Source organism: Rhinopithecus roxellana, chromosome 12 (assembly GCF_007565055.1).
Source record: "Rhinopithecus roxellana isolate Shanxi Qingling chromosome 12, ASM756505v1, whole genome shotgun sequence".
Taxonomy (NCBI): Eukaryota; Metazoa; Chordata; class Mammalia; order Primates; family Cercopithecidae; genus Rhinopithecus; species Rhinopithecus roxellana.
Genome location: NC_044560.1, coordinates 131,985,414 through 132,012,591, shown reverse-complemented (window position 1 = coordinate 132,012,591; position 27,178 = coordinate 131,985,414). Strand labels below are relative to the sequence as shown.

Sequence of the window (27,178 nt, the reverse complement as noted above, 5' to 3'; positions counted from 1 at the left end):
GCAACAGGCCGTGGGCAAGCCCAGATCAGACGGATGAGCAAACCTCCCATCCCAATACAGGCATGCCAACCGCTGCAGAGAAAAGGTGCGAGGCAAGCAGTGGGTGACAGAAGTGAGGTAACTCTGTGAGGGGGAGCTGAGTGGCTGCTGGAATCCACTTCGGAAGGACACGGGAACAGAAGGCTGCTAGGTTTTAACCCTTGGGAGCCTTTTCTGGGGCCTTTAAGACCATCCTTCCCAGTGCTGTTGCCCCACAGCCCTCTCCACACCTCTCTGGACTGGTGTGGACCTGACCCACCCACTCACTAGCTGTGTGAACCTGGGCAAGCCACTGAACCTCTCTGAGCCTCAGTGACGGCCCCCCAAAATGGAGATGATGCCACCTGCCTCAAGGAAGAGGAGCACAAGATGACACTGAAATTTCCCTCCACCCTTCCATCTCACCCACAGCTCCTCTCCATCCCGCCCCACCCTAAGGAAGACGTCCCCAGAGGGCAAAGCCAAAGCAGCCGCAGCTCACCTCGCCACCGTTTGCGTACTCCATCACGAAGCACAGGCGGTCGTGGGTCTGGAAGGCGTACTTCAGCGCCTGGCGGATGAAGGCAGCAGGGTAGGAGGTGGGAGGGAGGAGGACTCCGCTGAGCCACACCAGGGCAGGGCCCTGGCCCTGCTTATTCTGCACACATACACGCTGCCCTGGCTGGGGCCCCCAGGAATCAGCCAGATGGGGTTCACATACTGGCTGCACCTTTTGGGGCGTTAAGTGAAGGCATGGCTCTGCGGGTAGGAAAGGGTTACATGCTGAACCATCTTGTCCTCTGCCTCCATCAGGCACAGCCAGGGGAAAACTAGAGCACCCAGGGCTCTTGTTTTTATAGTAAAATGTGTTCAACTTACACACACAAGTGATGTCTGCTGTGGCTGGGAGTGGCAAAGGCTTGGGAGCCAACTTCAACGACAGGATGGACGGGGGTCCCTCAGCTCATGACAACTCAACTATTCTGTTTTCTACTCTGTGGTACCTCATAAGAGTTTATTTGAAAAAGTACTATGGCTTAATAGGATACCTGGACAGCAACTGAGATAAACAAATGACACATATGCCATCCTTAATCTAATCCATTTAACTGGTGGCCACTGGCCTCGATGGAGACTGCAGCCCAAATAGGCATCTACTCAGTCCAAGCTGACAGGCAACACAATGCTAACACATCTGCTTCTATGAGCATATCTGAAAACAAAAACAAAAATAGATATATTTCTACTTCAACCAGCTGGGCTAAATGCCCTAACTCATAGAGACAGCAGCCATCAAATAATGTGTTATCTTCAGTTGGTTCAAGTGCTTACACGAAGCCACCATCTCTGAAGAAGCTGTCACCCTCCCACTCCCTGAGCCTGCTCACCCCCACCCCATGTCTTGGTTCGATGACTTCGCAGGGCGCAGCAACACCGTGCCCTGCCCGCCTGGCCTACCCCAAGGCTGTGCTTTGTAGCAGAAGATTTGGGCTGTTTCTCTGAGCTCTGTCCAAAGGCTGGACTCACACTGTCTGGGAAAGGGAGGGCAACTCACAGTGAGGAACGGGTGCCTGGTGTTCTGGAGGACCCGGCTCTCGGTGACTGTGTGAGCGACTTCATCCTGCAGACAGACTGCGGGTGAGGGGCTGGTGGGCAACACCATGCCTGCCCACCTGACCCCGACCCGAGGAAGGGGAGCAAGGCCTTGTGAGATGCAATTCCATTCCCATCCATAAATGCAGAAACAATCACAGGAGTGGAATGTGAAGGCCTGCAAGCCCTCAGCAAATAACAGACCCAGACGAGGATCATCAGTGGCTCTCAAAGCCACAGGTGAAAAGTCAGCAGGAATGTCACAATGAAGGGACCAGGCTGCTAGGGGCAAGACACTTGTGACATCCCTGCAGGGGAGACAAACAGACATCACAAGGGCCCCGAGGTGCCACCACAGGCTGTGGGAAGCCCCACCTAGAAAGCGTTCTTGCCCAAAGAAGGAACTGGGCCTAACGAAGCTCTAGATAGCAAAGCAGTGCTTCTCAGGGTGTGGTCCCCACACGGGGCACATCAGCACTGCCTGGGAACTGGCAGCAATGCAAATTCCTGGGACCTACACCCAGGCCCACTGGGTGAGAAACTCAGGGTGGGCCCAGCACTGTCTCACAAGCCCTTTGGGTGACTCTAATTCAGGTTCTAATTGACTGTACAGCAGAACCACCAGGAGAGGTTCCAAACATCTGGAGCCACCTGCAGCAACTTCACACAGGCTCTCCCTGGGGCAAGTTGATCCCCAGGGGACACCTGAGAACGTCTAAAGTCTTTTTTTTCTTTAGCTGGGGGTCTGGCTCTGTTGCCCAGGCTGGAGTGCAGTGGTGTGAACATGGGTCACTCCAGCCCCAACCTCTGAGGCTCAACTGATCCTCTCACTTCAGCCTCCTGAGCAGCTGGGACTGCAGGTGCACGCCACTATGCCCGGCTAATTTATTTTTATTTTTATAGAGACAGCGTCTCGCTTTGTTGCCCAGGCTGGTCAACGAGCCCAGCCCAGCGATCCTCCCACCTCAGCCTTCTAAAGTGCTGGAATTACAAGCATGCGCTGCAGCACCCAACCCAAAAGTCATTTTTGATTGTCACAACTTGGGGAGCTACTATTGGCTTTGGTGCGTAGAAGCCAGGGGTGCTGCTAAAACCCTACAATGCACAGGGTTGCCCCGACAGCACAGAACAATCTGTCCCAAAATGTCAACAGTGCTGAGGCTGAGGAATGCTGCCTTAGGCCCAATCATCACATCAGGAATGAACAGTTAATGCGATTGGCTCTGATGGCAGCACCACAATTATATTCTTTACAGCCTTCATCTGTCAGGGCACGTGTTCGAGTATGGATGAGTGAAGTGACGTGATGTCTAGGACAGGCCTTAAAGTATTCCAGAACAAGAGGGGCAGGCAGAGCTAAGGAAACAAGGCTGGCTAAACGCTGATAACTGGTTAAACTGGACAGTGGCTACATGGGGGTCCGTAATATTTATTTTCTTTTTAAATTTTTGAATATTTTTGGAATCTTCCACTACAAAAACTTCAAATAAGGGAAAAAGTAGAATTCCATTCCTGGCCTGGCCTCCAACTGGGATACCCTGAGCAGAGCCCTGGCCTCCCCAACAGGAACGTCCTCACAGCCTCCCCAACAGGCCGCAGCCTCCCTTGACAGTACCTGCTGGGTGGGGCCCCGAGGCTCGCTCTCTCCACAGGCACCCCCAGCCCCTACCAGAGGGTGGAAGTGGGGACTCAGCAGCAAGGCCTGCTGCTCCTCTCTGGGCCTCAGGCTCCCCCTTTTCTGTCTGGAGAGAACTTGTGGGGGAAATAAGCCCACGGCAGCAGAAAGCGTGGGTAAGCGTCCAGGCCTCAGGGTCAGGCTCCAGACCGCAGCCCCCCCAGGGGCCAGCAAGCACAGTTCCCGGGGCACGCACCTTGGCAATGATGACTTCCTTCCGCAGGATCTTCATGGCGTAGTAGCGGCCAGTGGCCTTCTCCCGCACCAGGATGACTTTGCCAAAGGTTCCCTTGCCAAGGAGTTTGAGATAGTCAAAATCATTCATGGTCTGCCAGGGACAGGGAGAGTGGGGGCAGTCAGCGCCTGGCTCACGGCCCATGGGAGGAAATTTTAACAAAAGAAAGAGGAAAACCAAAAGACACTGTTGCCAAACGGCTTAGGCTGGAGCAGGAAGGGAGGCTCTGGGCAGCAACTGTGTGTTCTGAAGTGGCCTTCAGACCAGGCTCTGCAGGCACATGGCCTTGGGAGGGCTGGGCTCTGATGTGGGGGTAGCCAGGTCTTCGCCACCTCCCAGGACGAAGCTGCAGTGGGTCCACCTAGGGTTGCTCCCTCCCCCACAGGCACGGAGAAGACCCGAGGGCACCTGCCACCTGAAATCACCCCACCCTGCAGGGCAGCTCTGTTGTCTCTCAGCTGAGCCCCCTGAACTGTGTATGGAAACCAAGGAGAGCAGGGCCAGCAATGGGGGTGGGGGGCATCGCAGGCTGGCAGCCTCACCCCTGCTTCCAGCACTTACCACTTTAGCCCGTGCCTTGCTGACCGCCACTTCCATCTCCTCGGCCGCGGAGGAGTCACTGGGGGAGCCACACTTGTAGTCCATGGGGTCCTCACCTGGGGTCCGCTGCTTGAGGCTGTTGGCGACCATCTGGATGGCCCGCATCCATTCCTCCCTGTCAGGGACACACGTGAGTCCCAGGAGCCAGGAGTCCTGGGCCTCAGAGTCAAAGGGCTGAGTGCTACCTCCCAGCCACCCCCTGCAACAGGCAAGCAAATGACCACATACCCGTGGGAATTTGGGCAAGATCTGTCAGAACCAGAGAGAGCTGAAGGGACCTGAGTGAAACTCCACAAACCCCTGGCTGTGATGGTGAGGAGCGGGTAAGTGTGGAATGCAGGCCAGGCGCGGTGACTCAGGCCTGTAATCCCAGCACTTTGGGAGGCTGAGGCGGATGGATCACGAGGTCAGGAGTTCGAGACCAGCCTGGCCAACATGGCAAAACCCTGTCTCTACTAAAAATACAAAAATTAGCTGGGCGTGGTGGTGGGTGCCTGTAATCCCAGCTACTCAAGAGGCTGAGGCAGGAGAATTGCTTGAACCCGGGAGGCGGAGGTTGCAGTGAGCACAGATCGCGCCACTGCACTCCAGCCTGGTGACAGAGCAAGACTGTCTCAAAAAAAAAAAAAAAGTGGAATACAAAGAGAGATCACCAATTTCCCTAAAGTGACCTGGCCTGAGGGTGATCTGAAGCCAGGCAGCAGGCAAATGATCAAAAAGGAGTGACCCTCTCTTTTCACAGCCCCTTGAAAATGAGCCAGCACCCTGAGCCTTGAATGAGGGAGAGACAGGGCTCCTGTAAATTCTTCGGAACAAATGACAAGCTCCAGTTTATAAGTTACCAATGTTTTGTAAAGTTAAACCAAGAGTAAGAAGCAGCATTCATTAGCCAAAGGAGCTGAAGACATTACAAGGCAAGAGCTGGCCCACAGGATCCCTGGAGGGGACAGTCCACTGGGAGCAGGGAGTCTGCATGGCAGGGACAGAGGTCCTGGCAGCCCAGGGATGTAGAGGAGAGAAGCTGGTGGACAGGAAGCAGGTCCCAGCAGAAGGGAGCCTGGTTTAAAAACAGTCAACTAGAAGCTAAGTACTGTGGCTCACACCTGTAATCCCAGCATTTTGGGAGGCTGAGGTGGGCCAAGTGCTTGAGCCCAAGCGTTCAAGACCAGCCTGGGCAACAAAGCAAGACCCATCTCTAAAAAATTTTCAAAAAACAAAAATAAAAAATAAAAACAGGCCAGGTGCGATGGCTCACGCCTGTAATCCCAGCACTTTGGGAGGCCGAGGCGTAGGATCCCGTGAGGTCAGGAGTTTGAGAACAGCCTGGCCAACATAGTAAAACCCAGTCTCTACTAAAAATACAAAAAATTAGCCAGGCGTGGTGACATGCACCTGTAGTCCCAGCCACTTGGGAGGCTGAGGCAGGAGAATCACTTGAACCCGGGAGGAGGAGGTTGCAGTGAGCCAAGATTGCACCATCGCACTCCAGCCTGGACAACAGTGCAAGACTCCATCTCAAAATAATAATAATAATAAACAATAAACTAGTCTATCACTCACGGTTTAGAACTTGCTGGGAAAGAAATGTCTTTGGGCCAGGCTTGGTGGCTCACACCTACAATCCTGGCACCTCCGGAGACTGAGGTGGGAGGATGGCTTGCATCCAGAAGTTTGAGACCAGCCTAGGCAACATGGATACCCATTTTGTAGAGATCAAAGATAAAAAATTAGCCAGGTGTTGTGGTGGCACATGCTTGTGGTCTCAGCCACTCGGGGGCTGAGGTGGGAGAACTGCTTGAGCCCAGGAGGTGGAGGCTGCAGTGAGCCATGATCATGCCACTGCAATCAGCAAAAAAAAGAAAAGAATTTTCTTTGAATACTTATAAACTGTTCTGCTTAATAAGTGAAAATGACCAGAGACCAAAATGAAAAATATACTAGGCTGAATGACACCAAATTGTCCACATCCCCCATTTCTGACCACACCACAATTAGGTGTTTTTAACCCAATGCATTTTGAACCCTCTGTGTATTTTGCTTGTGTCTAGAAAATACCCACATGTCCAGTAGGAAAAATAAAATGTTTACTAATAATGAAAAAATTCAAAGAGTACAAGTAGGCAACTTCCCAAATCCCAGTGATTTAAATAAGCCACAGACAGGGAGTGCAGCCAGCTCTTCACACGTATCTTCCAGGGTGGCCCCCGCCCCAAGGCAAGTGTCACTGCTCCTGTGTTCCTGAGGCACTGGGGCACCCACCCAAGGTCAGGCAGGGAATAAGTGGCTGGGACTGGGCTTCAAAATCCAAGCCGGGGCAACCTGCTGGGCTGTATTCCTCCCCAGTCTCGTTTCCTGGCGTACCACGCGAAACTACTTCTATTTCCATCCGTCCCACCATGCACCCTCTTCCACATTTTGACACTGCTGAAATGCAGATGCATCTCACAGTTGGGGTCTGTCTTGATTTAACTAGCCACTCCTTTTTCTTGGCACTATACGAAATAGGGTGCCTCCCCGACGACAGCACCTTTGATTTGATGAAATATCACAGCAGTGTTGAACACACAGGCTGTTGTGAGGTAGAATGCCTGTGAGGCATCTGTGCAATGAGACATTCTGCAGCTGGGGGAAAGATTGAGGCAGGTCTGTATGCTGACTTGGGATGATCTGAGACATCTTAAGGAAAAAAGGGAGGTGCAGGGCCGGGTGAGGTAGCTCACTCCTGTAATCCCTGCAATTTGGGAGGCAGAGGCTGGAGGACTGTTTGAGCCCAGGAATTTCAGACCAGCCTGGACAACACAGGAAGACCCCGTCTCTATAAAACATTTCAAAATGAAGGAAGGTGAAGAACAGTGCACAGTTCTGTGCTCCTGAGTTAGAAAATAATGAACCTCTGCGGACACATACTCACATAGGCACAAACATCTCCAGCAGAGAAATCACGATCCTGGAGCCCTGCCTGCCTCCAGGAAAGGGAACTGGGAGTCGAGGAAAAAGGACAGCCTCTAATAACACATGGGAAGCACTCGCTATCATCAACCACTCCCACTCCCACCCATTACGAAGGAGGAACTGAGGCACAGATTTAAAAACCAGATTCCAGAAAAATAGCAGTTGTACCAACCTTGGTAGCTGGAATCACAAAAGACACGCTGCCCTCCCCACCCACTCAGAGACTGGAGTCCCCATAACCCATCTCTGTCCACCCCATGGAGGCAGAGATTTCCACCTGCTTTGAACACGGTTCTGCCCCCAGAACTCATGGTGGATACTCGGTAGATACTTGGGTAATGAAAGAGTGAGGCAGCCAAAGTCCAGGTGGTCCCAGAGCCAGGGCGCAGCAAGGCCCAGTGCAGACCCGGGCAGAGCATACACTGAGCCTTGGTGCACACCCAGGCAGAGAGATGTTGGCTTCCGCACTCCCTGGCCCAACGTCTCAAGCCAGTATTTCTCAACTTGCTTTAACCCATGCCCTCTTTGGAACAAATTACAGCCTAATTCCCAAACGCTACACTAATATTCCTGTTTTTCAAAAAAAAAAGGGGGGGGGGGGAGGTGCACGGGGCAGGAGCCGACTCCATGACAGGTTTTTTCTTTCTTTTTTCTTTTTGGAGACAGAGTCTTGCTTTGTTGCCAGGCTGGAGTACAGTGGCTCCCTGGTTCAAGCAATTCTCCTGCCTCAGCCTCCAGAGTAGCCGGAACTATAGGTACCCGTCACCATGCCCAGCTAATTTTTGTATTTTTAGTAGAGACAGGGTTTCACCATGTTGGCCAGGACGGTTTCGATCTCTTGACCTCATGATCTGCCCACCTCAGCCTCCCAAAGTGCTGGGATTACAGGTGTGAGCCACCGCGCCCGGCCTTCCATGACATGCTTTATCAGACATAGTTGTCCTCTCACAAATTTTAAATTTTTTTAATGCTGACTCTGAGTAAATGATGGTGGATTGAGAAAAAAAAATCACAGATCTCCTAAGAGATACAGTGAATATATTAAAAAGGAAAATATGTCTTTCACATATAAAAATCTTAAGAGACTGTCACGTGAAGATGGCAGATTGCAGACTAAGATGTACAGCATGGTATCATCTTTGTTTTCAAAGAGAGGGGTGGAGAGAACACAGATGGTCTCTCTGTGGAGAGAACCCGAATACATGAAAGATGGCACAGCCATACCACCAGCCCAGAAGCAGCTCTGGGAGGCTACTCCAGACGGGAATCAGGAGCATGGGCCCCGGAGCCACCGCAGCTGGGGCTCCAAGAGTGGCTCTGCCACCTGGACGAGCTCAGCCCTCCCAGCTCTCCCCACAACCAGGGCCTGGGGCTAAGAGGTTGGTGGACTGCGGGCACACAGCACCGCACACGGGGCTGGGCGCAAGGCACTCAACTCGGGGAGGGTGCCGAAGACACCTGCAGGGGCGGGCCTACCCCACCTACCCTGGCTCCCACTGCCCACCCTACAGAGAGCTCCAGAAACCACAGCGATGCAGGAGGTTATCCGGGAGTAACTGGGGCTCGCCTGCTGCCTGACAAGCCTCCGATCCAATTCTAACTGGACCAAAGTTGCAAGGTTGCAGCATTCGCAATTCCAGACGAAAAGCAAGGGCCTATGTCCAGGATCCTTCTCAAGGGTTTGCAACATGGGGTCTGGGGCAAAGGGGAGCTCCCCATGAAGCTGGGCCTCAAGTATCTTCCAGCCCCCAGAGGAGAGCCCTGGGGAAACCACGACTGTAAAAATAACAATACTGAATGGCCAGCTCCGGACACCACCCTGCTTGACTCTCAAGAGCACTGCAATTCTCAAGAGCCAGCATTTCTGCTGTGGGGACCGAGGCACATGGAGGTGGAGTCACCTGTGAAGGTCACACAGCAGGGACGTGGCAGAGCTGGGACTCACCTGTGCACAGCCTACTCCTCCTTAGCACCACCCGCCTGTCCCTGAGCCTCAGCGAAGCTGCTGAAAGCTATGCGAGACCCAGGAGGGTAAAGCAGGGACCCTCTCTAGGGAAGGTTCGTGGGACCCAGCCAGGGAGCCCAGGGGCAAAGCGAAGGAAGAACTCTCCTCGGAAGCCATGATCTGCACCCGCCTTTCAGAAAGGGGCCCCCAGCCCCGCCCCTCAACAGCAGTCCCACGAACATCTTCCACTTGTGGAGGCTGGTGCCACTGTGTGCTCTGCGGGAGGACTCCTGTCACCCTCCCAGCAACCCTGTGTAGTAGGTACTACCATTCACTTCATGCTAAAACGACAAGACCGAAGCACAGAGAGGCTCATCTGCCCACCTACAGAAGCCAGGGACACCACCCAGGCACTTCTACCTCCAAGAGCACTTCTCCCATCGGTATTTTTCGGAAACTTCCAATCCTCATTTGGGCTCGGGGCCAGGGGAGGGACATGGGGGGAGCCACGTTCGCCCTACCAACACTGGGAAGGGCACAGTACAGGGCGAGCCCAGGCTCTGGGCCAGGAGCTGTGGGGACCTTGCCGCCCAATGCACTGCCTGCCTTCCACACCAGCTGGGGACCTCACAGTGGGTGAGAGGACAGGCTCTGGGGGATGGCCTGGGCGTGGATCCCAGCTCTGCCCCTTCCTGCAGGCAACACAGGACAGGCTGTATGCCCTTCCTGTGCCTCGGTGGGTGAGGCACTAGAGGGTCCTATCAGGGTGAAATGAGACCCTGGACATAAAAGTGCTGAGAACAGTGCCCAGCACAGTGAGGTCTCAGAAGGCTGTCATGAGAGTTCGCCCAGCTGGCCTGCAAATGTGGAGTGTTTCTGCGCACCAGGCTTGTTCAGGGCACTGAGGATGCAGCAGGGGACAAGCCCATCGGGGCTCCTGACCTGAAGGGGAAGACAAGTGTGTAGAAGGTCCAAGGTGGGGGCCAAACAGGGAGACTCCTTCTCAGAGGGCAGTGAGAGGAGGCCTGAGGAGGTGATGTTTAAACCAGGACCTGAACAATGGCCATCCCCAGTGCCTACAACAGGCCCTTGGCACACAGCTGTGAAATAAATGAAACGGAGGGAAGGAGGGAGGGGATTGGGAGGGAAAGGAACCCAGGCAGAGGGAACTGTGTGGCGAAGACCTCAGGGCAGGAGCAAGCTGGGGTGTCTGTGGAAGGCGCACAGGTGCCAGAATGGCTGGAGCCAACAGAGGGGAGTGAAGGAGATGAGGACAGGGAGGAGGGCAAGCCCAGACCACTCCAGGCTCTACATGCCACCATGTTAGAGATCTGGGTCTTATCCTCAGCACCATAGGAAGTGGCTGAAGGGTTTTAGTCAGGGGGGAACAGGCTCTGATTTCTGTTTTAAGTCAGTAGCTGCTGTGCAGGCTATAGACTGGGGGTAGTGAGAGGAGACCCCAGCATCCTCCACAAAAGAGATGCTGGTGGCAGAGGAGAGAGAGGTAAGAAAGTCACCGGCACTGCGTGTGCCAAAAGCTGCCATGGGGAGGCCCTGCACCAGTGCCTTCACGTTTACTTCCTCCCCTGAGCCCCCTAACAGCCAGGGAACTGAGCCCCACTGAGGGAGGGACGTGGCAGCTGGCCTGAATCCAGGGCCTGAACCCCAGCCCTGGGCCATCCTGCGGGGCACCCCAGAGAGAAGCTCGGTGAAGCAGAGGTGGCAGGGCTGTCCTTCATGCACAAGCAAGTCCTCATCACTTCGGGAGTGACGGCTGACTGCGGGGACTCTCCCCTAACCATCACCTCCGCGACCTGGAGGGGCATTTACAGCTGGAGGGCATCTGGGGCCCTCTCTGTGTGCGGATAGCCTTCCTTGTGAGGATAAAATACATTAATATATGTAAAGTCCTCGGAACAGGATCTAGCTCAGAGAATTTAATTATTTTTTCTTCATCCAACAAACATTTACTGAACACCCATTTGTGTGCCAGATACATAAATAAATATAAATGCCCCACTTGGTGGACAGGTGCTGTGAAGAAAAGCACAGCTGGGGAAGGGCAAGAGAGTGAAGGGAGGCGGGGCAGGACGCACCGGGGCAGCGGCACTGGGGCAGAGACCTCGTGGAGATGGGGAGAGCTGTGATGGCATCTCGGGGAAGAAGGCCTTAGACAAACGCCACAGCAAGTGCTGAGGCCCTTGGGCAAGAGATGTGCTGGGCATGTTTAAGGAACAGCAAGGAGACGTGTGGCTAAGTGAGAGTGCTTGTGGTAGGAAACACTTCTGGAGAGGTGGCTGGATCATACAGGACTCTGCAGGACACAGCACAGACCTCGGAGTTCATACTCTAAGTGGGAGTAAAAGCCATTCAGAGTTCTAAGCAGAGAAAATACATAAGATTTACATCAAGGCCAGGCACGGTGGCTCACACTTGTAATGCCAGCATTTTGGGAGGCCGAGGCAGGCGGATCACCTGAGGTCAGGAGTTCGAAACCAGCCTGACCAACATGGAGAAACCCATCTCTATTAAAAATAAAAAATGAGCTGGGCATGGTGGCGTGTGCCTGTCATCCCAGCTACTGGGGAGGCTGAGGCATGAGAATCACTTGAACCCAGGAGGAAGATGTTGCAGTGAGCCAAGATCACGCCATTGTACTCCAGCCTGGGCAACAAGAATGAAACTCTTGTCTTAAGGAGAAAAAAAAAAAAAAAAAAAAGATTTATATCAAAAAGATCACACATGGCCAGGCACAGTGGCTCATGGCTGTAATCTTAGCACTCTGGGAGGTTAAGATGGGTGGATCACTTGAGCCCAGAGTTCAAGACCAGCCTGGGCAACATGGTGAAACCCCGTCTCTACAAAAAATACAAACATTAGCCTGGTGTGGTGGCAGGCGCCTGTAGTTCTAGCTACTAGGGAGGCTGGGGTGGGAGGATCACCTAAATCCGGGAGACTGAGGCTGCGGTGAGTTGTGATTCTGCCACTGCACTGCAGCCTGAGCAACAGAGACCCTGTCACAACAACAACAACAACAACAGAAGGATCATACTCATCTGATGCACTATTAAGTATTCTTGCCTGCCAAGACCAGGGGTCTGCAAACTTTTTCCATGAAGAACCAGAAAGCGGGGTGTGGTGGTTTATGCCTATAATCCCAGCACTTTGGGAGGTCGAGGAGGGAGGATTGCTTGAGACCAGGAGTTTGAGACCAGCCTGGACAACACAGCAAGACTCTGTTTCCACAAAAAAATTTAAAAATTAGCCAGTAGTAGTCCTGTAGTCCCAGCTACTCAGGATCCTGAGGCATAAGGATGGGTTAAGCCCAGGAGTTTGAGGCTGCAGTGAGCTATGATTGCACCAATGTGCTCCAGTCTGGGCAACAGAGCAAGAACTTATCTCAATTTTTAAAAAACTTTTAAATTTAAAAAATTTTAATTAAAAATTTAAAAGGGCCAATTATTTAATTTTTTTAGCCTTTGCAAGCCAGTCTTTGTCACAACTACTTAACTCAGCCATAGTAAGCCAAAAGCAGTCAAGACTATTCATGAACAAATGGACATGGTCATGTTCCAATAAAACTTTATTTACAAAAATGGAAGGCAGGGCCCCAGTCTGTCAACCCTGTTCCAGGCCTAATTCTAGTTTACAAGAAATACAGACATGGAGAACAAAAGTAAACAACACCAGAAGAAAATAATATGACACACCCAGAAGGTGTGACATTCTACAAGACAACTAGCTTGTTAAAAAAAATAATAAATAAATAAAAAATCAATGTCTTGGGGAGGAAAAAAAAGACAAAGGGCTGGACTAGATTAAATAAAACAAGTCAAAGAGACATGTACCTTGAATGAATCCTGGTTTGAAAAATAATGTTCTAAAGGTTGCATATCCTTCAAAAGGTAACTAAAGAAATTCAAGTATGGCATGGATAAGGAGAAGTTACTAGTAAACAAAGATTATAATCATCTCAGGTGTGACAGCATCATGTTTCTGTAGGAGAAAGTCCTTATTCTTAGGAGATGCCTACTGAAACACTAAGAAATGTCACTAAGTAAGAACACAAGTTCAAGTTCAGCATAAAACACAACCAGATGAGGCAGACACGGTGAATGCGGGCCTGCAGAGTCTAGGAGTGGGGCACCTGGATGTCCATTCATTATACTATTCTTTCAACTTTTCTCCAAGTGAAACACGTCTGCAGTGAAGTGGGGGACAGGGAGGACGGTCTCTCAAGCTGGAGAGGCAACCAGGAGCCCAGTGAGGAGGCGCTGCAGCACCTCGCCAACAAGCAGTCACCAACCAGCACCCACCTACCCTGCGACCCCTGCCTCCCTCCCCAGGCTTAAGAGAGGCCAGCTGACATCAGCCTATGTGGGCCAGAGCTGTGAGGACAGCACCAGTCAGCCAGGAGCAGAATGGAGGGGGCCTCCCTCTTGCTGGGTTTCTGGCTCACCCCCTCCACCCATCCATAGTTAAGGTCAGAAATCTGGGACCTGGTCTCTTAGTAGTTCCGGCAGTTTTCTCTTTGGCAACAGCAGCAGGTGCCAAGAAGAAAAGGCAGGTGGGGCTCTCCAGCCTACAGAATCTGGGTAAAGGAAAGGGCATGTTGTCTTGTGAAAATGGAAACAAGACCATCTCTCCTGCCTACTAAAACACTTTGCTGGCTCCCCGCTCCCATTCCAGGCTGGCAAACTATGCCAGATACTGCTGCATCAGCCGCTCCTGTTTATCATCCCCCTGCGTCGTGTAACAACCCTGGGACAAATCCCAATTTATTAAGCACCTGCCAAGCCCTGTGGGGATCTCCAACTGGAGTCCAAGGCCTTGGCTGAGCTCTCCAGCTTCGAGCGCCTCCACTTCCCCTCTTCCAACACTCCTGGCCCCTTGGTTCTCTAGTGACACAGAAACCCCTGTGGTGGCTGGAATGCATGAGCTATTTCACCTCCAGGTCTTTGCATATGCTGTCCCTTCTGAACTTTTTTCCTTGCTATCTCCGGGGCCAACTCCTATCCAGTCTTCAAAACCCAGCCCCCAACACCCAGGACCTATACACCTACTGGTTTAGATCTGTTTTCATTGGCCATTCATGCTTTGGTCCATAGTTTTCAACTGAGTAGCACCTCAGCTGGCTTGAAACGGTAATTTTGTTCCCCTCAGTGGGGCAAGTATATTTTTTACCTTGGGAGGATATGCAACGATAATTATAGTATAGATTATAGTAACAAGTCTCATGATACTGTAGGCTCCTGAGCTGTACTGTCCAAGAAGGTGGCCACTAGCCATATGTGGCTATTTAAATCAATTAAAATAAACTAAAAAAATCCATTCCTTGGTGGCTGTATTTCAAATGCTCAATTGGCACAGTCAGCACAGGCAATTGGCACAGGCAATCGGCAAAGGTGCCTAGTGGACAGTGCAGACACAGGGCATTTCCACAATGGCCGGAAGTGTTCTTGGACGGCACTAATTTTAGGGCTCTCCAGAAGGTCTGCTGAAACCTTACCCCATAGATAAGCTAGAAGACTGCTTCTCAAAGCGAAGCCCAAAAGGACAAAGTGGGAAAAAGAAACATTTCCCACTGATTACAAAGGACTAAGCTCCTTAATATATAAAGAGCTAATACATAAATAAGAAAAAGACCAACTAGCCAACAGAAAAATAGACAATATAGACAGTTCAGAACAGGAAACTCACATGGCCCTTGAGGGTCAAACTCATCCACAGAGAAAGGAAGGAAAGTTAAACACCCCAAAGTGCTGAATTTTTCCACTGTTCAGACGGGTACAAATCCAAATGTTTGAAAACACAAGGCCATGGGGGCACTCTCAGACATCGCCTAATGGAAACATCGCAAAACTACAAACTCATTTTCCCAGTGACTCGGCAATCCTGCATCTAAGCACTCCTCACACAGGTCTACCTGTGCACACACTGAACAAGACAGACACGGCTATTTCACTGCAGCATTGCTTATAATGAGCCAAAGGCTGGAAGCAACACCCAGCATCACAATAAAGAACAGCTAAATAAACACACCTGGGACACGCATATCCAACTGTCCAAAAAAAAGGGAAAGCAAAACACGAAACAAAGCAGCCGCATCTCTCCATATATCGAGGCAAATTCTCCAAGGTACACTAAGGGAAAAGCAAGTCCAGAAGCATGTACAATGCGACCTTTTGTATTAAAAAAAAAAAGGCGGGGCACAAAGGTCTCCCTCTGCTCTTCGAGGGCACCTAAGAACAGTGATTAACTGGGGGGCGGGAAGGTGGACGGAAAGGGCAGGGTGGGGGAAGCTCCACCTTACACTGTTTCAGTTTTGAAACAGATGAGTCTTTATCATCTCTTCTGATGACTAAATTGATCTTTTTAAAATGACTCTCTGGACCACCTGCCTCAAAATCAATAGAGATGCTCATTAACAACGTAGTTCCTGCCAGGCAGGATAGCTCATGCCTGTAATCTCAGCACTTTGGAGGTGGAGGCAGGCAGATCACTTGAGGCCAGAAGTTTGAGACCAGCCTGGCCAACATGGTAAAATCCAGTCTCTACTAAAAATACAAAAATTAGCCGGGTGTGGTGGTGTGTGCCTGTAATCCCAGCTACTCGGGAGGCTGAGGCAGGAGAATCACTTGAACCTGGGAGGCGGAGGTTGCAGTGAGCTGAGACGGTGCCACTGCACTCCAGCCTAGGCAACAGAGCAAGACTCTGTCTCGAAAAATAAAAAAAAAAAAAGAGCGTCGGGTACGGTGGCTTGCACCTGTAATCCCAGCACTTTGGTAGGCCGAGGCAGGCGGATCACCTGAGGTCAGGAGGTTTGAGACCAGCCTGGCTAACATGGAGAAGCCCTTTTTCTACTAAAAATACAAAAACTAAGCTGGGCATGGTGGCACACGCCTGTAATCCTAGCTACTCGGGAGCTTGAGGCAGGAGAATCGCTTGAACCTGGGAGGTGGAGGTTGCAGTGAGCCGAGATTGTGCCACTTCATTCCAGCTTGGGCAACAAGAGAGAAACTCCATCTCAAAAAAAAAAAAAAAAAAGAATGTAGTTCCCTGACCCTGGGCAGATCTCTAGGTAGTCACAGGTCTTGAAACGAGGCCCAGCGGTCTAGATTTTTCATGAGCTCTGCCTGTGATTCCAATGCACCCGCGAGTCTGAGGGCAGAGTAGGGTCTTCAGACTAAGAACTCCAGCTCTTCACAGCCCCAGCTGGGGAGACCCCCCCCCCCAACCAGAAGTGCAGACTGGAAACCTCTATGTAGGGTCCCAGGGAAAATCTCTCCATCTGTACCTTTCCTCCTCACACCAGGCTTGGTCCCTCTCAAGCGTAGCCACACAGAGGCCCAGACTCACCTCTCGTCTGGAGAATCCACGTGGAAGGTCCTCTCGATGACTGTGGTCCACTGCAGGCAGCGTATGACGAATGTGTTGGGCCGTGGCCTCTCGGTCTTCATCAGCTGGCATTCTGCAGGCAGAGGAAGCAGACAGCAGCGGGCTGAGGGGACAGTCCTGCCAGCCTGCAGCCCAAAGTGCCCGAGCCACCTCCCACAGGCCCAGCCCCATGCCAGATGGTGCTGGGGACACTCTAGGGACTGAGACAGCCCTGGCCCTGCTCTCACAGGGCTCAGGGTCTAGTGTGTGTGTGGAAGGAGAGGAGCCCACCAGAAAGTGATGGCTCCATAGACAGGGCTGCGATGCGGACAAGCCCAGAGGTGTGCAGAAGCTAAGAGGCAGCATCCAACCCAGCCTGGGGGATGGGGGGACTTCTCAGAGGAAGCAGCTTCTCTGAACTAAGCCCTGAAGGAAAAGGGAACTTAGAGGGTACATGGAGAACAGATGCCCAGAGGTGAGAGGAGGTTCAACATCCTCAGCGGGTGGCCAATTCTGCTCCAAGGGTAAGGAGGGGTAAGTGAGAGACAGGCCTGGAGAGGTGGGCTGGGGCCAGCCGGGCAGGGCTTTGGAGGCCATGGGAAAGAATCTGGACTTTGTCCTCTGGGCAGCAAGGAGCCCCAAAGGCTTTAGATAGGACACAAACAGATTGAGACTGATCCCTCTGGTTGCCATGTAGAGGGTGAGACTGAAGGTCAGAAGGCCAGGGAGGTGGGCAGCCAGCTAGGGAGGATGGGGCCACATCAAAGTGGAGCCCTGCAGATAGGCCATGGGGAGAGGGCACTGAGGACCAGGCCCAGGCCTCTTGGCCTGCTGTCCATGAGACGGAGACAGGAATAGAAAGCTGGGAGAGGCCTGACGGTCAGGTTGGGATGTGGCAGGTATGAGGGACCTAGAAGACACTCGGGGAGACGTGTCCAAGCAGCAGCCTGGGACAGCCTGTGAGTTCTAGCGAGACACTGAGGCTGGGAACAGATGTGTCAGGGTCACCAGCATACGTGGAGAGCAACCAGGAAAAGGCTTCACGCAGAGCAGCATGGGACGGATGCTGGGTTCCAGAGCATGGCAGGAGAGGACGGTGGTCTGAGCTAAGGCCCTGGCGGTGGAGATGGGGGTGCCTCTGTAACGTTCTTAGCAGGCAGAACAACAGGACATGGTGACCCATCAGGTCAGCAAGGAAGGAAGGAGGAGGAAAGGGGCAGAGGTATCGACAGGACTGTATTCTCCAAGGCTCAGTCAAGGGCTTGGGGCTTGTGAAACTTCACTGCCAGGGTCTGGTTGGAAGGCATCCCTTTGGGTATCACGGAGGGACAGATGTTGCGAGGCCAGCCCTGTGACTGGCTGAGCGGGAAGCTGCGACCCCTCTACGTCCGAGGGACAGAAGATGGAGGCTGTTACCAAAGCGCAGGATGGGACGCACCTGCCACCAGCTGGGGATCCCAAGGCCTGGCCGACAGAAGCTGGCAACAAGGAGGCAATGCATGGGGCTGGGTGTGGGCAAGTGCCCTGGCTTCTCCCTCCCTCCCACTCTGCATCTCCCCACAGGACAGCCCCACCTGGCCAGCTAACAAGGAGGGAGAGCCGGGGAAGGGTGAAAATGGATCCAAGAGCAGGCAGGCCCAGGAGAGGCCCAAGGCTCAATGACCAAGTCCCACGAGCCCCTAAGACATGCCAGCCATTCTGTGAGCACCAGAACACTGACCCACTCACTCATCCCAAGACACACCTGCGACAGAGAAGTTGTTTAAGGGGGGAAGGGTCTGATCAGGGGCCTCAGGCCTCTCCTTGTACCCAATGAAGGAGCCATCGCTCTTCAGAAGGAAGTACCGTGGCCTCCAGGTCTTGATGTATTCACCTGGAATTAGGCAGGAGGGGAGGGAGACAGGTTAGGACAAGGTTGAGCGATCTCCCTGGTGGGTGGCAGGAGGCCCAGTGTGATGGTGACTCACGAGGGGTACCACGGGGCGGGGGAGTGCGGGGGACACACGAGAATGCCTCTCCCAGAGGAGCCCTCCAGGTGGCCCCTGCTGACGCAGGCCGGGGCGCTGGGCTGAGCCCGGGTGATCCACAGGTCATGCCTGGCAGGAAGGTGCCAACAGCAGTGCCCTGGGGCACCAGTTGCCTCAGCGTGTGGCCAGGAGCAAGCTGTCTGTGCCAGCTCCTGGCCTAGTCCCAGGGGAGGCCCCGGCTTCCAAACACACTTGCCCTGTGGCCCTGTAAGGCCAAATCCCACAGGCTGGGACTCACCAATAAAGCTGTGCAGGTAGATCAAATGCCAAAACACCTCTGTGCCAGCTGGTGTGGCACTGCTGCCACACCCTCCCAGCACCCCTTGATTCCTTCCAACTGTTCTTCACCACGAATATCCAAGCACCCTACACACACACACACACACACACACACACACACACACACACGAACCCACTCCTTAGAGAGCTGCTAAGGATTAAAAGGAGATGGTGAAACACAAAACCTTACACACAAATGTCCACAACAGCATTATTCATAAAAGCCATCAAGTGGAAACAACCCTAATGTCCATCAACAACGAATGGATAAACAAAATGTGGCGGATCCATACAACGGAAAACCATTCTGTCATAAAAAGAAATGAAGTACTGAGACGTGCTGCCATGTGGAGGAACCATAACTCATGCTAAGTGAAAAAAGCCAGTCACAAAGGGACCACATATCATTATGATTCCATTTATACAAAATGTCAATAGGCAAATCTGTACAGATGAAAAGTAGGGCCTGGCGTGGTGGCTCATGCCTGTAATCCCAGCACTTTGGGAGGCCGAGGCGGGCAGATCACCTGAGGTCAGGAGTTCAAGACCAGCCTGACCAACATGGAGAAACCTCGTCTCTACTAAAAATACAAAATTAGCCAGGCATGGTGGTGCACGCCTGTAATCCCAGCTACTTGTGAGGCTGAGGCAGAGACTCCTTGAACCCGGGAGGCAGAGGTTGCAGTAAGCCGAGATCGCACTATTGCACTCCAGCCTGGGCAACAAGAGCGAAACTCCGTCTCAAAAAAACCAAAAACAAAAACAAACTGACTATGGTGACGGATGCACAACTCTGAATACACTAAAAGCCACTGAACTGTATACTTTAAATAGATGAATAATGTAGTGCATCAATTTTACCTCAACATTGCTATTAAAGGCCAGCACAGTGGCTCCCACCTGTAAAATCCTAGTACTTTGGGAGGCTGAGGCAGGTTTAAGTCTGGAGTTTGAGACCAGCCTGGGCAACATAGTGAGATCCGGTCTCCACAAAAAAATTTTTTTAATTAGCCAGGAATGGTGGCGTGTGCCTGAAGTCCCAGCTACTCAGGAGGCTGGAATGGGAGAATCACCTGAGTCCAGGAAATTGAAGCCATCATGGTGCCACTGCAGTCCAGTCTGGTGACAGAGCAAGACCCTAGCTTTTAAAAATAATAATAATTTACAAAAGCCTCCAAAAAAATACTTAACCAAGGGGGTGAAGGGCTTGTATACTAAAAACATTGTTTAAAGAAATCAGAAACCGGCCGGGCGCGGGGGCTCACGCCTGTAATCCCAGCACTTTGGGAGGCCGAGACGGGCGGATCACGAGGTCAGGAGATCGAGACCATCCTGGCTAACACGGTGAAACCCCGTCTCTACTTAAAAAAACACAAAAAACTAGCCGGGCGAGGTGGCAGGCGCCTGTAGTCCCAGCTACTCGGGAGGCTGAGGCAGGAGAATGGCGTGAACCCGGGGGGCAGAGCTTGCAGTGAGCTGAGATCCGGCCACTGCACTCCAGCCTGGGAGACAGAGCGAGACTCCGTCTCAAAAAAAAAAAAGAAAAGTCAATCCTCACATTCACGTGGAATTTCAAAAGGCCTCAAAGAGCCAAAATAATACTGAAAAAGAAGAATAAAGTTAAATACTTTCCAATTTCAAATTTACTATATAAAGCTACAGTAATCAAAACAGTGCAGTATAAGGACACCCATACAGACCAATGGAAGAGAATTCAGAGCCAAAAAATAAACTCAAATATCTACACTCAATTGATTTTTCAACACAGGTGCCAAGATCATTCAATGGGAAAGAATAGTTTCTTCAACAAAGAGACTATATTTTTTCAAAACGAAAGAAAAGAAACCTAGAAGAAAAAATATGCTTACAATTTTTTTTGTTAATTTAAATACTGTTCCTTGAGGAGCAGGGAACAGTGACCCATAGGCAATGTGCCCAGAGTAGCCTATCCACACAATCTTATCCCTATTCTGCAGATGAAGAAACTCAGGCAACTGGGTATCCACATTCAGAAGAATGGAGTTGGACCCCTACTTCACACTACAAACCATATACAAAAATAAACTCAAAATGAATTGACCTGAATCTAAGAGCTAAAACTACAAAAACCGTCTAAGAATACATACGAGTAAATCTCATTACTTTAAATTTGGCAATGAATTCTTAGATGACACCAAATGCACAAGCAACAAAAGAAAAACTTAAAGTGAACTCATCAAAATTAAAAACCTCTGTGCGTGAAAGGACACTGTCAGGAAAGTAAAAAGATATCCTACAGAAGGGGTGGAAACACTTGGAAATCTAATAAGAGTCTATTAACCAGAATACATAAAGAACTCTTACAATGCCAACAACAAAAAGACAAACAGCCTGATTTTAAAATGAGCAAAGGACGCAAATAGACATTCCTCCAAAGATACACAAATGGTCAACAGAAAGATGAAAAGATGTTCAGCATCATTAGTCATCCGGCAAACATAAATCAAAATCACAATGAAGGCCAGGTGCGGTGGCTTACACCTGTAATCCCAGCACTTAGGGAGGTCGAGGCAGGCAGATCACTTGAGGCCAGGAGTTCAAGACCAGCCTGGTCAACACGGTCAAATCCCATCTCTACTGAAAATACAAAAGTTAGCCGGGCATGGTGGTGCACACCTATAGTCCCAGTGCTTGGGAGGCTGCGGCCTGAGAATCGTTTGAACTCAGGAGGCGGAGGTTACAGTGAGCTGAGATCGCACCACTGCACTCCAGCCTGGAAGACACAGCAAGACCCTGTCTCGAAAAAAGAAAACACATACACACACACACACACACACACACACACACACACACTGAGATACAACTTTACATGCCCAAGGATGGCTGTAATGAAAAAAAACAAGTGTTGGCAAGGATATAAACTGACACCCTCATGGACTGCTGGTGGGAATATAAAATGGTGCAGCTGCTTCTTCAAAAACTTAAATATAGAATATATCACCCCAAGGTCGGGCACCCCAAGGCCCACCTCACCTTGCCCACCTCTGCCAGCTGCTACTCAGAAACATGGGCACTGGAAAGGCCGAAGAGTGCAGGTGTACACATGCGTGTGTGTAGGGTACAAACCTGAGACAGGTGTGTCAGAGTTAGGCCATCCCAGATGACAGGGCAGGCCTGTGGCTGGGTCATCTGGCCCCTTGTAACATGAATGGGTACACTGAAGACCCAAGAGAGGCCAAGACTCATTTAATGTCATCAGTAACCCCTGCCCCTCCGACAGTTCCGCACCCATCCCAAGGCTCTCACAGTCCAGCCTAGTGAGCCACAGCCTCTGCACGTGCAGGCCACGGGGACAGGAGCCCATGACCCTGTGTACTAGCATACCACCCACACACCATGCCAAACATTCATTCAACCATTTACTGAGTGCCTACTATATGCCCACCATTTTTAGACGTGCTGGGGATACCACTGTGAAGAAACCTCATGAAAATGCCTACCCTCGTGGAGCTGATGACGTCAGAGGTCTGGCTCGTTAACCCACTTTACGGATGTGAAACCAAGGCTCAGCGAGGTGACATGGCTTGCCCACAGTTACACCAAGAGGAAGCAGCAAACCAAGGTTAGAACCTTGATAGCTGCCAAGGCTCAGGAAGCTCCATCGACAACCCCAAACTCCAGGCTCAGGCTGGGGGACTAGGCCAAGGGACCTTGAAAGCCATCTCTGTCCAGAAAGAGCAGCAGGACACCAATCTCCTCTGCTCAGTCAGGTGCGGAGGAGACTCTCCCAGGGAGGGGCCTCCATCCCTCATCGCTGCTCCCTGTCTGCAGGCTGGTACAGTGCAGGATGCACGGCTCTTCCTGATGCCTGCAGCGCCAGCGCGGTCAGCCTCCTGCTCTTCTCTGAACAAGATCACTTACCCCCTCAGGACTCACTGGCTGTCGCCTCTGGCATAACTGTGAGGCTCACTCCCCGACTTCCTTCAGGCCTGTATTCAGATGCCCCCTTCTCAGCGAAGCCCCCTCTGGCCGCCCTGCCTGCCTCAGGCCCTCCCATCCTCACGTTGCTTGTTTTTCCTCCATGGCTTGCGCCACCGTGTGACACGCTTGTCTGCCTATGAGCTGTCTGCCTCCCCATCAGCGCCCAAGATACCAACACGAGGATGGGATGTTTGCCTGTTTGGCTCACTGCTGGACCCTGGGACCTAGAACAGTGCCTGGCCCACAGGCGCTGCTCAGCTCATGTTTGCTGAATGAATGCAAGTGCTCACAGGGCAGCCACCCCCACACCTGGGGCCCTTCCTCCCAGGGGAGGCCCACGGAAGCTGGCCTGGGACAAAGTCATCTCTCAGCACGTGGCACTTCTCCCCATCTGCCTCCCAGTCTTGCTTGGCAGCCACTTGGGGACAAACAGCCCTGGGGTCAAAAAGGGTCTCTTCCCTGTCCTAACTTCACTAAAAGGGGACCTCAGCTTCCCACTAGTACAAATGGATTAGGTCATGCATCGGCTCACGACATCACAGGGTTGCTCTTGTCTGGAGTGCCAAAGCCAAGGTCCTTTTCCATGGCCTGCGGGTGCGACACGGCTGGATCCTGCGTTGCTCCCCTGCTTGCCTCCCCCAGCTCGCCCTCGCTCACACTGCTCCAGCCACACTGTTACCAGAAAACACCAGGCACATCCCCACCTGGGAGCCTCCGTCCTTGCTGTCTCTATCCCTGGGACACCCTTGTCCAGCCAGTGCCTCACCTCCTCCAGGCTCCAGGCCTCTGATCACTGCCGTCTCCTCAGGGCAGCCTCTCCATGTCCCCCTGCCCCCAGCCCATTGCCCTCACTCACAGTTCCCACTTTTCACCCCAGCACTTGCCACCCCAACATTCCATGTCTACTTATTTACTGTCTGCCCTACCCCCAGTGGAACATAAGCTCCATCAGAGGACCACTGTGTCCTGGAGCCCAGGGCTACCGGGCACAGCACACAGTCAATGAATACTTGCTAACTGAATGAATGCTGAATATTGCCTCACTGTGTTACTTCAGTGACGTGACTTCCCCTCTCTGGCCCTCAGTTTCTTCATCTATAAAATGGGGCTACGAATGAGATCACTCACGCACAGGCAGATCCCCACTCTCCTGCCCAGGTGACCACTGAAGGAGTCCATGAAACAGGGGCATAAGCAGCTGTGGGCCTGGGGCTGCGGAATGCTGGCTCCTCAGGCTGGTAAGACCCTCTGCCTCTGCCTCTCAGGGCACAGCTTCCACGAGGAGCCAGCGTGGGAGAAGGAAGCAATCTGGCGGGCAAAAGCGGCCTCTTACCGCGCTTGTGGAGCCAGCCTTCTTTGATGACAGACACCTCGTTCATGGTGGCAGCGTGGCACGCTGTCACCTAGCTCGGGACAGCTCAGGGCAGCAGGACATGCAGGAGGCGCCGTGGACAGGGCACAGTCTGCAAGACAAGAGAGGAGCTAGTCAGGGTGGGAGGGGATTCTACACCAGCCCCTTCCCTGAGGACACCGAGCTCTGAGGCCCTCTGGCTGCTCTGCCCACTCAGCAAAGGGTAAGGCCAGTAAGGGTGGCGTGGAGCCCTGCTCTCAGGGATCCATTCTGAGCAGAGAGATGCGGCCATGTCCCCAGAGACCCCAATCTGGGGAAGCGGAGCTCCCTGGCCTAAGCGCAGGCCAGACCCCAAACTCAGGACACTCATGCTTGGGGGAGGTGGCCCCTCCACCCACAGTCACTCCTGACTGAGCGAGCATCAAGGTAGCCGTGCCCTGGCCCCCATGTCACTCCCATGGCCCAATACTGAGGTAACCCAGTATGAATCAGACAGCCCAGGGCACCTGAGGGAGTGCGCAAAGCCACCAGCATCTGCCTGTCCCCTCACCATCTTACACACACACACACACACACACACACACGTGTGCGCACGCGCACACAGAGCCACCAGCATCTGCCTGTCCCATCTTACACACACACACACACACACACACACACACACACGCACACGTACTCTTTTCTCTCTCTCCTCCCCCTCCCTTCTTTCCAAACCAGGAAGCCACCAACCTGCCACCTTCAACAAACTAAGCACACTCCCGTCCCCCCGTGCCATCCCACGCCACTCCCCAAGCCTCAGCGGCCTTCCTCCCCCAGTCAGATGATAAAGAAAAGACAGGTCTCAGACAGCCCAAGATCTTGAACAAGAAAGCAACCTACTGCGTATGCACGGTCTGGAGCCTAGAAGCCAGTCCCAGGGGCTTGACCAAGGCCCTAGTCCCTACCCCAAGACCTCCACTTCTGTCCTCAGGGACCAGCAACCGACAGACTGAGGGACGCCGAGGCCACTGCTTCGTCTCAGGTTCCCGGAGCAGAGGGGAGGAGGGCGCAAGGCAGCGCCAGCTGGGCCCCTACCTGGAGCCTGGGGCCTGGCCAGGGTCCACAGAGACCAAGGCGCCTTTGCCTTTCCCAGCTTGGGGTTATTTGCGGACAGCAGGTCGGGAGCTACGGTGGCCCCCAGAGAAGTGGCAGCTGGCTCTAGGGACTCCGTGGGCATCAGCTTTCTCTCGTGCCCCAGGGGAGCTGGTGGGCCGGACACGCTACTGCCTGGCATGTGACAGTGGCAGGCTGCCCAGGCCCCAGGCAGAAGGAAGGGAGGTAAGTGGGAGGAAGCGGGAGGAAAGACAAGATGGACAATGACAGGGAAGTAAACAGGAGGGTGAGAAATCACATTCTGGGCTCCAAGCTGCAAAGGCAATGATGTGAGGCTGGGAGCAGCAATAAGGGGCTCCCCTTGCCAGCAACATGCCCGGCACCCCACAACCCCAACACACACGACTGCCAGACTCTCCATCCTCAACATCCCCACATCTCAGCTGGGCATAGTGGCTCACGCCTATAATCCCAACACTTTGGGAGGAAGGCAGGAGAATCCCTTGAGCCCAGGAGTTTGAGACCTGCCTGGGCAACGTAGTGAGAACCTGTCTCACTATGTAATTTTTTCTACAAAAAAATTAAAAATTAAAAAATTAGCCAGGCATGGCGGTGTGCACCTGAAATGTCAGCTACTCGAGATGCTGAGGCAGGAGGATCACTCGAGCCTGGGAGGTCAAAGCTGCAGTGAGCCTTGATCGCACAACTGCACACCAGCCTGGGTGACAGAATGAGACCCTGTCTCAAAAAACATAAATATGTATGTATTTCTATCTCTCTCACTGTTCTGTGTGTCAACCTCTAACATGACCACCTCTCCCCGTCCTGCCGGCAGCCTGGCTCTAGTCAGGTCTGCCCCCACCTCTTCCCCGAGTTCCTACGCTCCACTCTTGCTCCCTTCCCACTCACCCCACATTCAGCAGCTAGAGGGATCTTCAACGCTGAACCTGTCTTTCTCCTGCTTCAAAACCCTTTGTGGCTCCCTGGTGTTATGAGCAAAACAGCCAAACTCCTCAGCTGAGGATCCAAGACCCTCCAGGACCTGGCCTCTGCTGCCCTGCGTTCCAGGTGCATGAGCTGAGACGTGCACCTAGAAAGCCCTCGGGAAAGGCTAAGGACCATGACGTTGACCTCTCCAGCCTCTCCACCCCACCCCACTCTCCACGTTACGCTTCTGTCACTCAAGCACTTCCCTCTGGCCTCCATCAGGGACAGGGCCTCCTTCTGGGCATTCTTCTCCCTCTTCCTTGAGGTCTCAGCTAAACCAGTGCCTCCTCCAGGAAGGCTTCCCCACCTCAGAGGCTGCACTGTGTACGCTTTGTGCACTCTCGGAGCAACCCTCCCAAACACCCATATACACTAAGGCAGTGGACCAGGAAAGCATCTGATATCTAATGAGCACAGGAAGAAAGAGGCCAAGTGCCCGCAACGGATCCCCACCCCGGGAACAGACACAGCCAGGGACACACTACCAGACTCTCTTCACGACACCAATCTTTTCTGGGGTGCATCCTAGGCTCCAGATTGTACCAGCAATAGAATATCACTAAGACACAGCCCTGCCTTCATGAGGCTCACAGTCTGGTGGGAGGGGCAGAAAACTACACAGATATGCAAATCATCAGGTGATGGGGAGGCTGGAGAGTGGGAAGAACAGGATGTTAGCTTGGTGTGGGGGACTTGTGAGCAGACACCCGAGTTAACTGAGGGAGTGAGCTGTGTAGACACATGAGGAAATGCATTTCAGCAGGGGAACAGAAAATGCAAGGACCTGAGGCAGGAGGGGCCTGGTGAGCGGAAAGTCAGGGAGAGGTGGACAGGGGAGAACACCAAGGGCCTTCTGGGCTATGGCTGGGACTGAGAGAAGCCCATCCCCTAAAGGGACCTACACCACGCCTTCCCTGATGCAAGCTCAGTTCAAAATACTTCCGAAATGGCTGGGAGGGAGAACTCAGAGTCCAAAGGAAGAGCTGATGCAGAGGGAATAGAACAGGGGCTCCATGTCTCATCTCCCCGCTCGCTGGCCCACAGCAGCCCAGGGACATTGACTCTCAGGGCCCCCGTGATGCAGCAG

At 52.7% G+C, this 27,178-nt stretch overlaps 1 protein-coding gene across 6 annotated transcripts in view; it reads right to left on the bottom strand.

Moving 5' to 3' along the window:
- The window catches only part of AKT2 (AKT serine/threonine kinase 2), a 51,898-nt gene that overhangs the window by 7,190 nt on the left and 17,530 nt on the right, over positions 1-27,178 (bottom strand). For 5 of the 6 annotated variants that reach the window (XM_030913606.1, XM_010380868.2, XM_030913608.1 and 2 more), the window contains exons 2-8: positions 23,995-24,124; positions 18,140-18,268; positions 16,378-16,489; positions 4,083-4,236; positions 3,483-3,614; positions 1,574-1,639; positions 521-589 (exon numbers count right to left, since the gene is read on the bottom strand). In XM_030913606.1, coding sequence (XP_030769466.1) covers positions 521-589; positions 1,574-1,639; positions 3,483-3,614; positions 4,083-4,236; positions 16,378-16,489; positions 18,140-18,268; positions 23,995-24,040 — 708 coding nt within the window. In that variant the 5' untranslated portion in view covers positions 24,041-24,124. The remainder of the gene's footprint in view (positions 1-520; positions 590-1,573; positions 1,640-3,482; positions 3,615-4,082; positions 4,237-16,377; positions 16,490-18,139; positions 18,269-23,994; positions 24,125-27,178) is intronic. The other variant, XM_030913609.1, reaches the window with a different exon arrangement.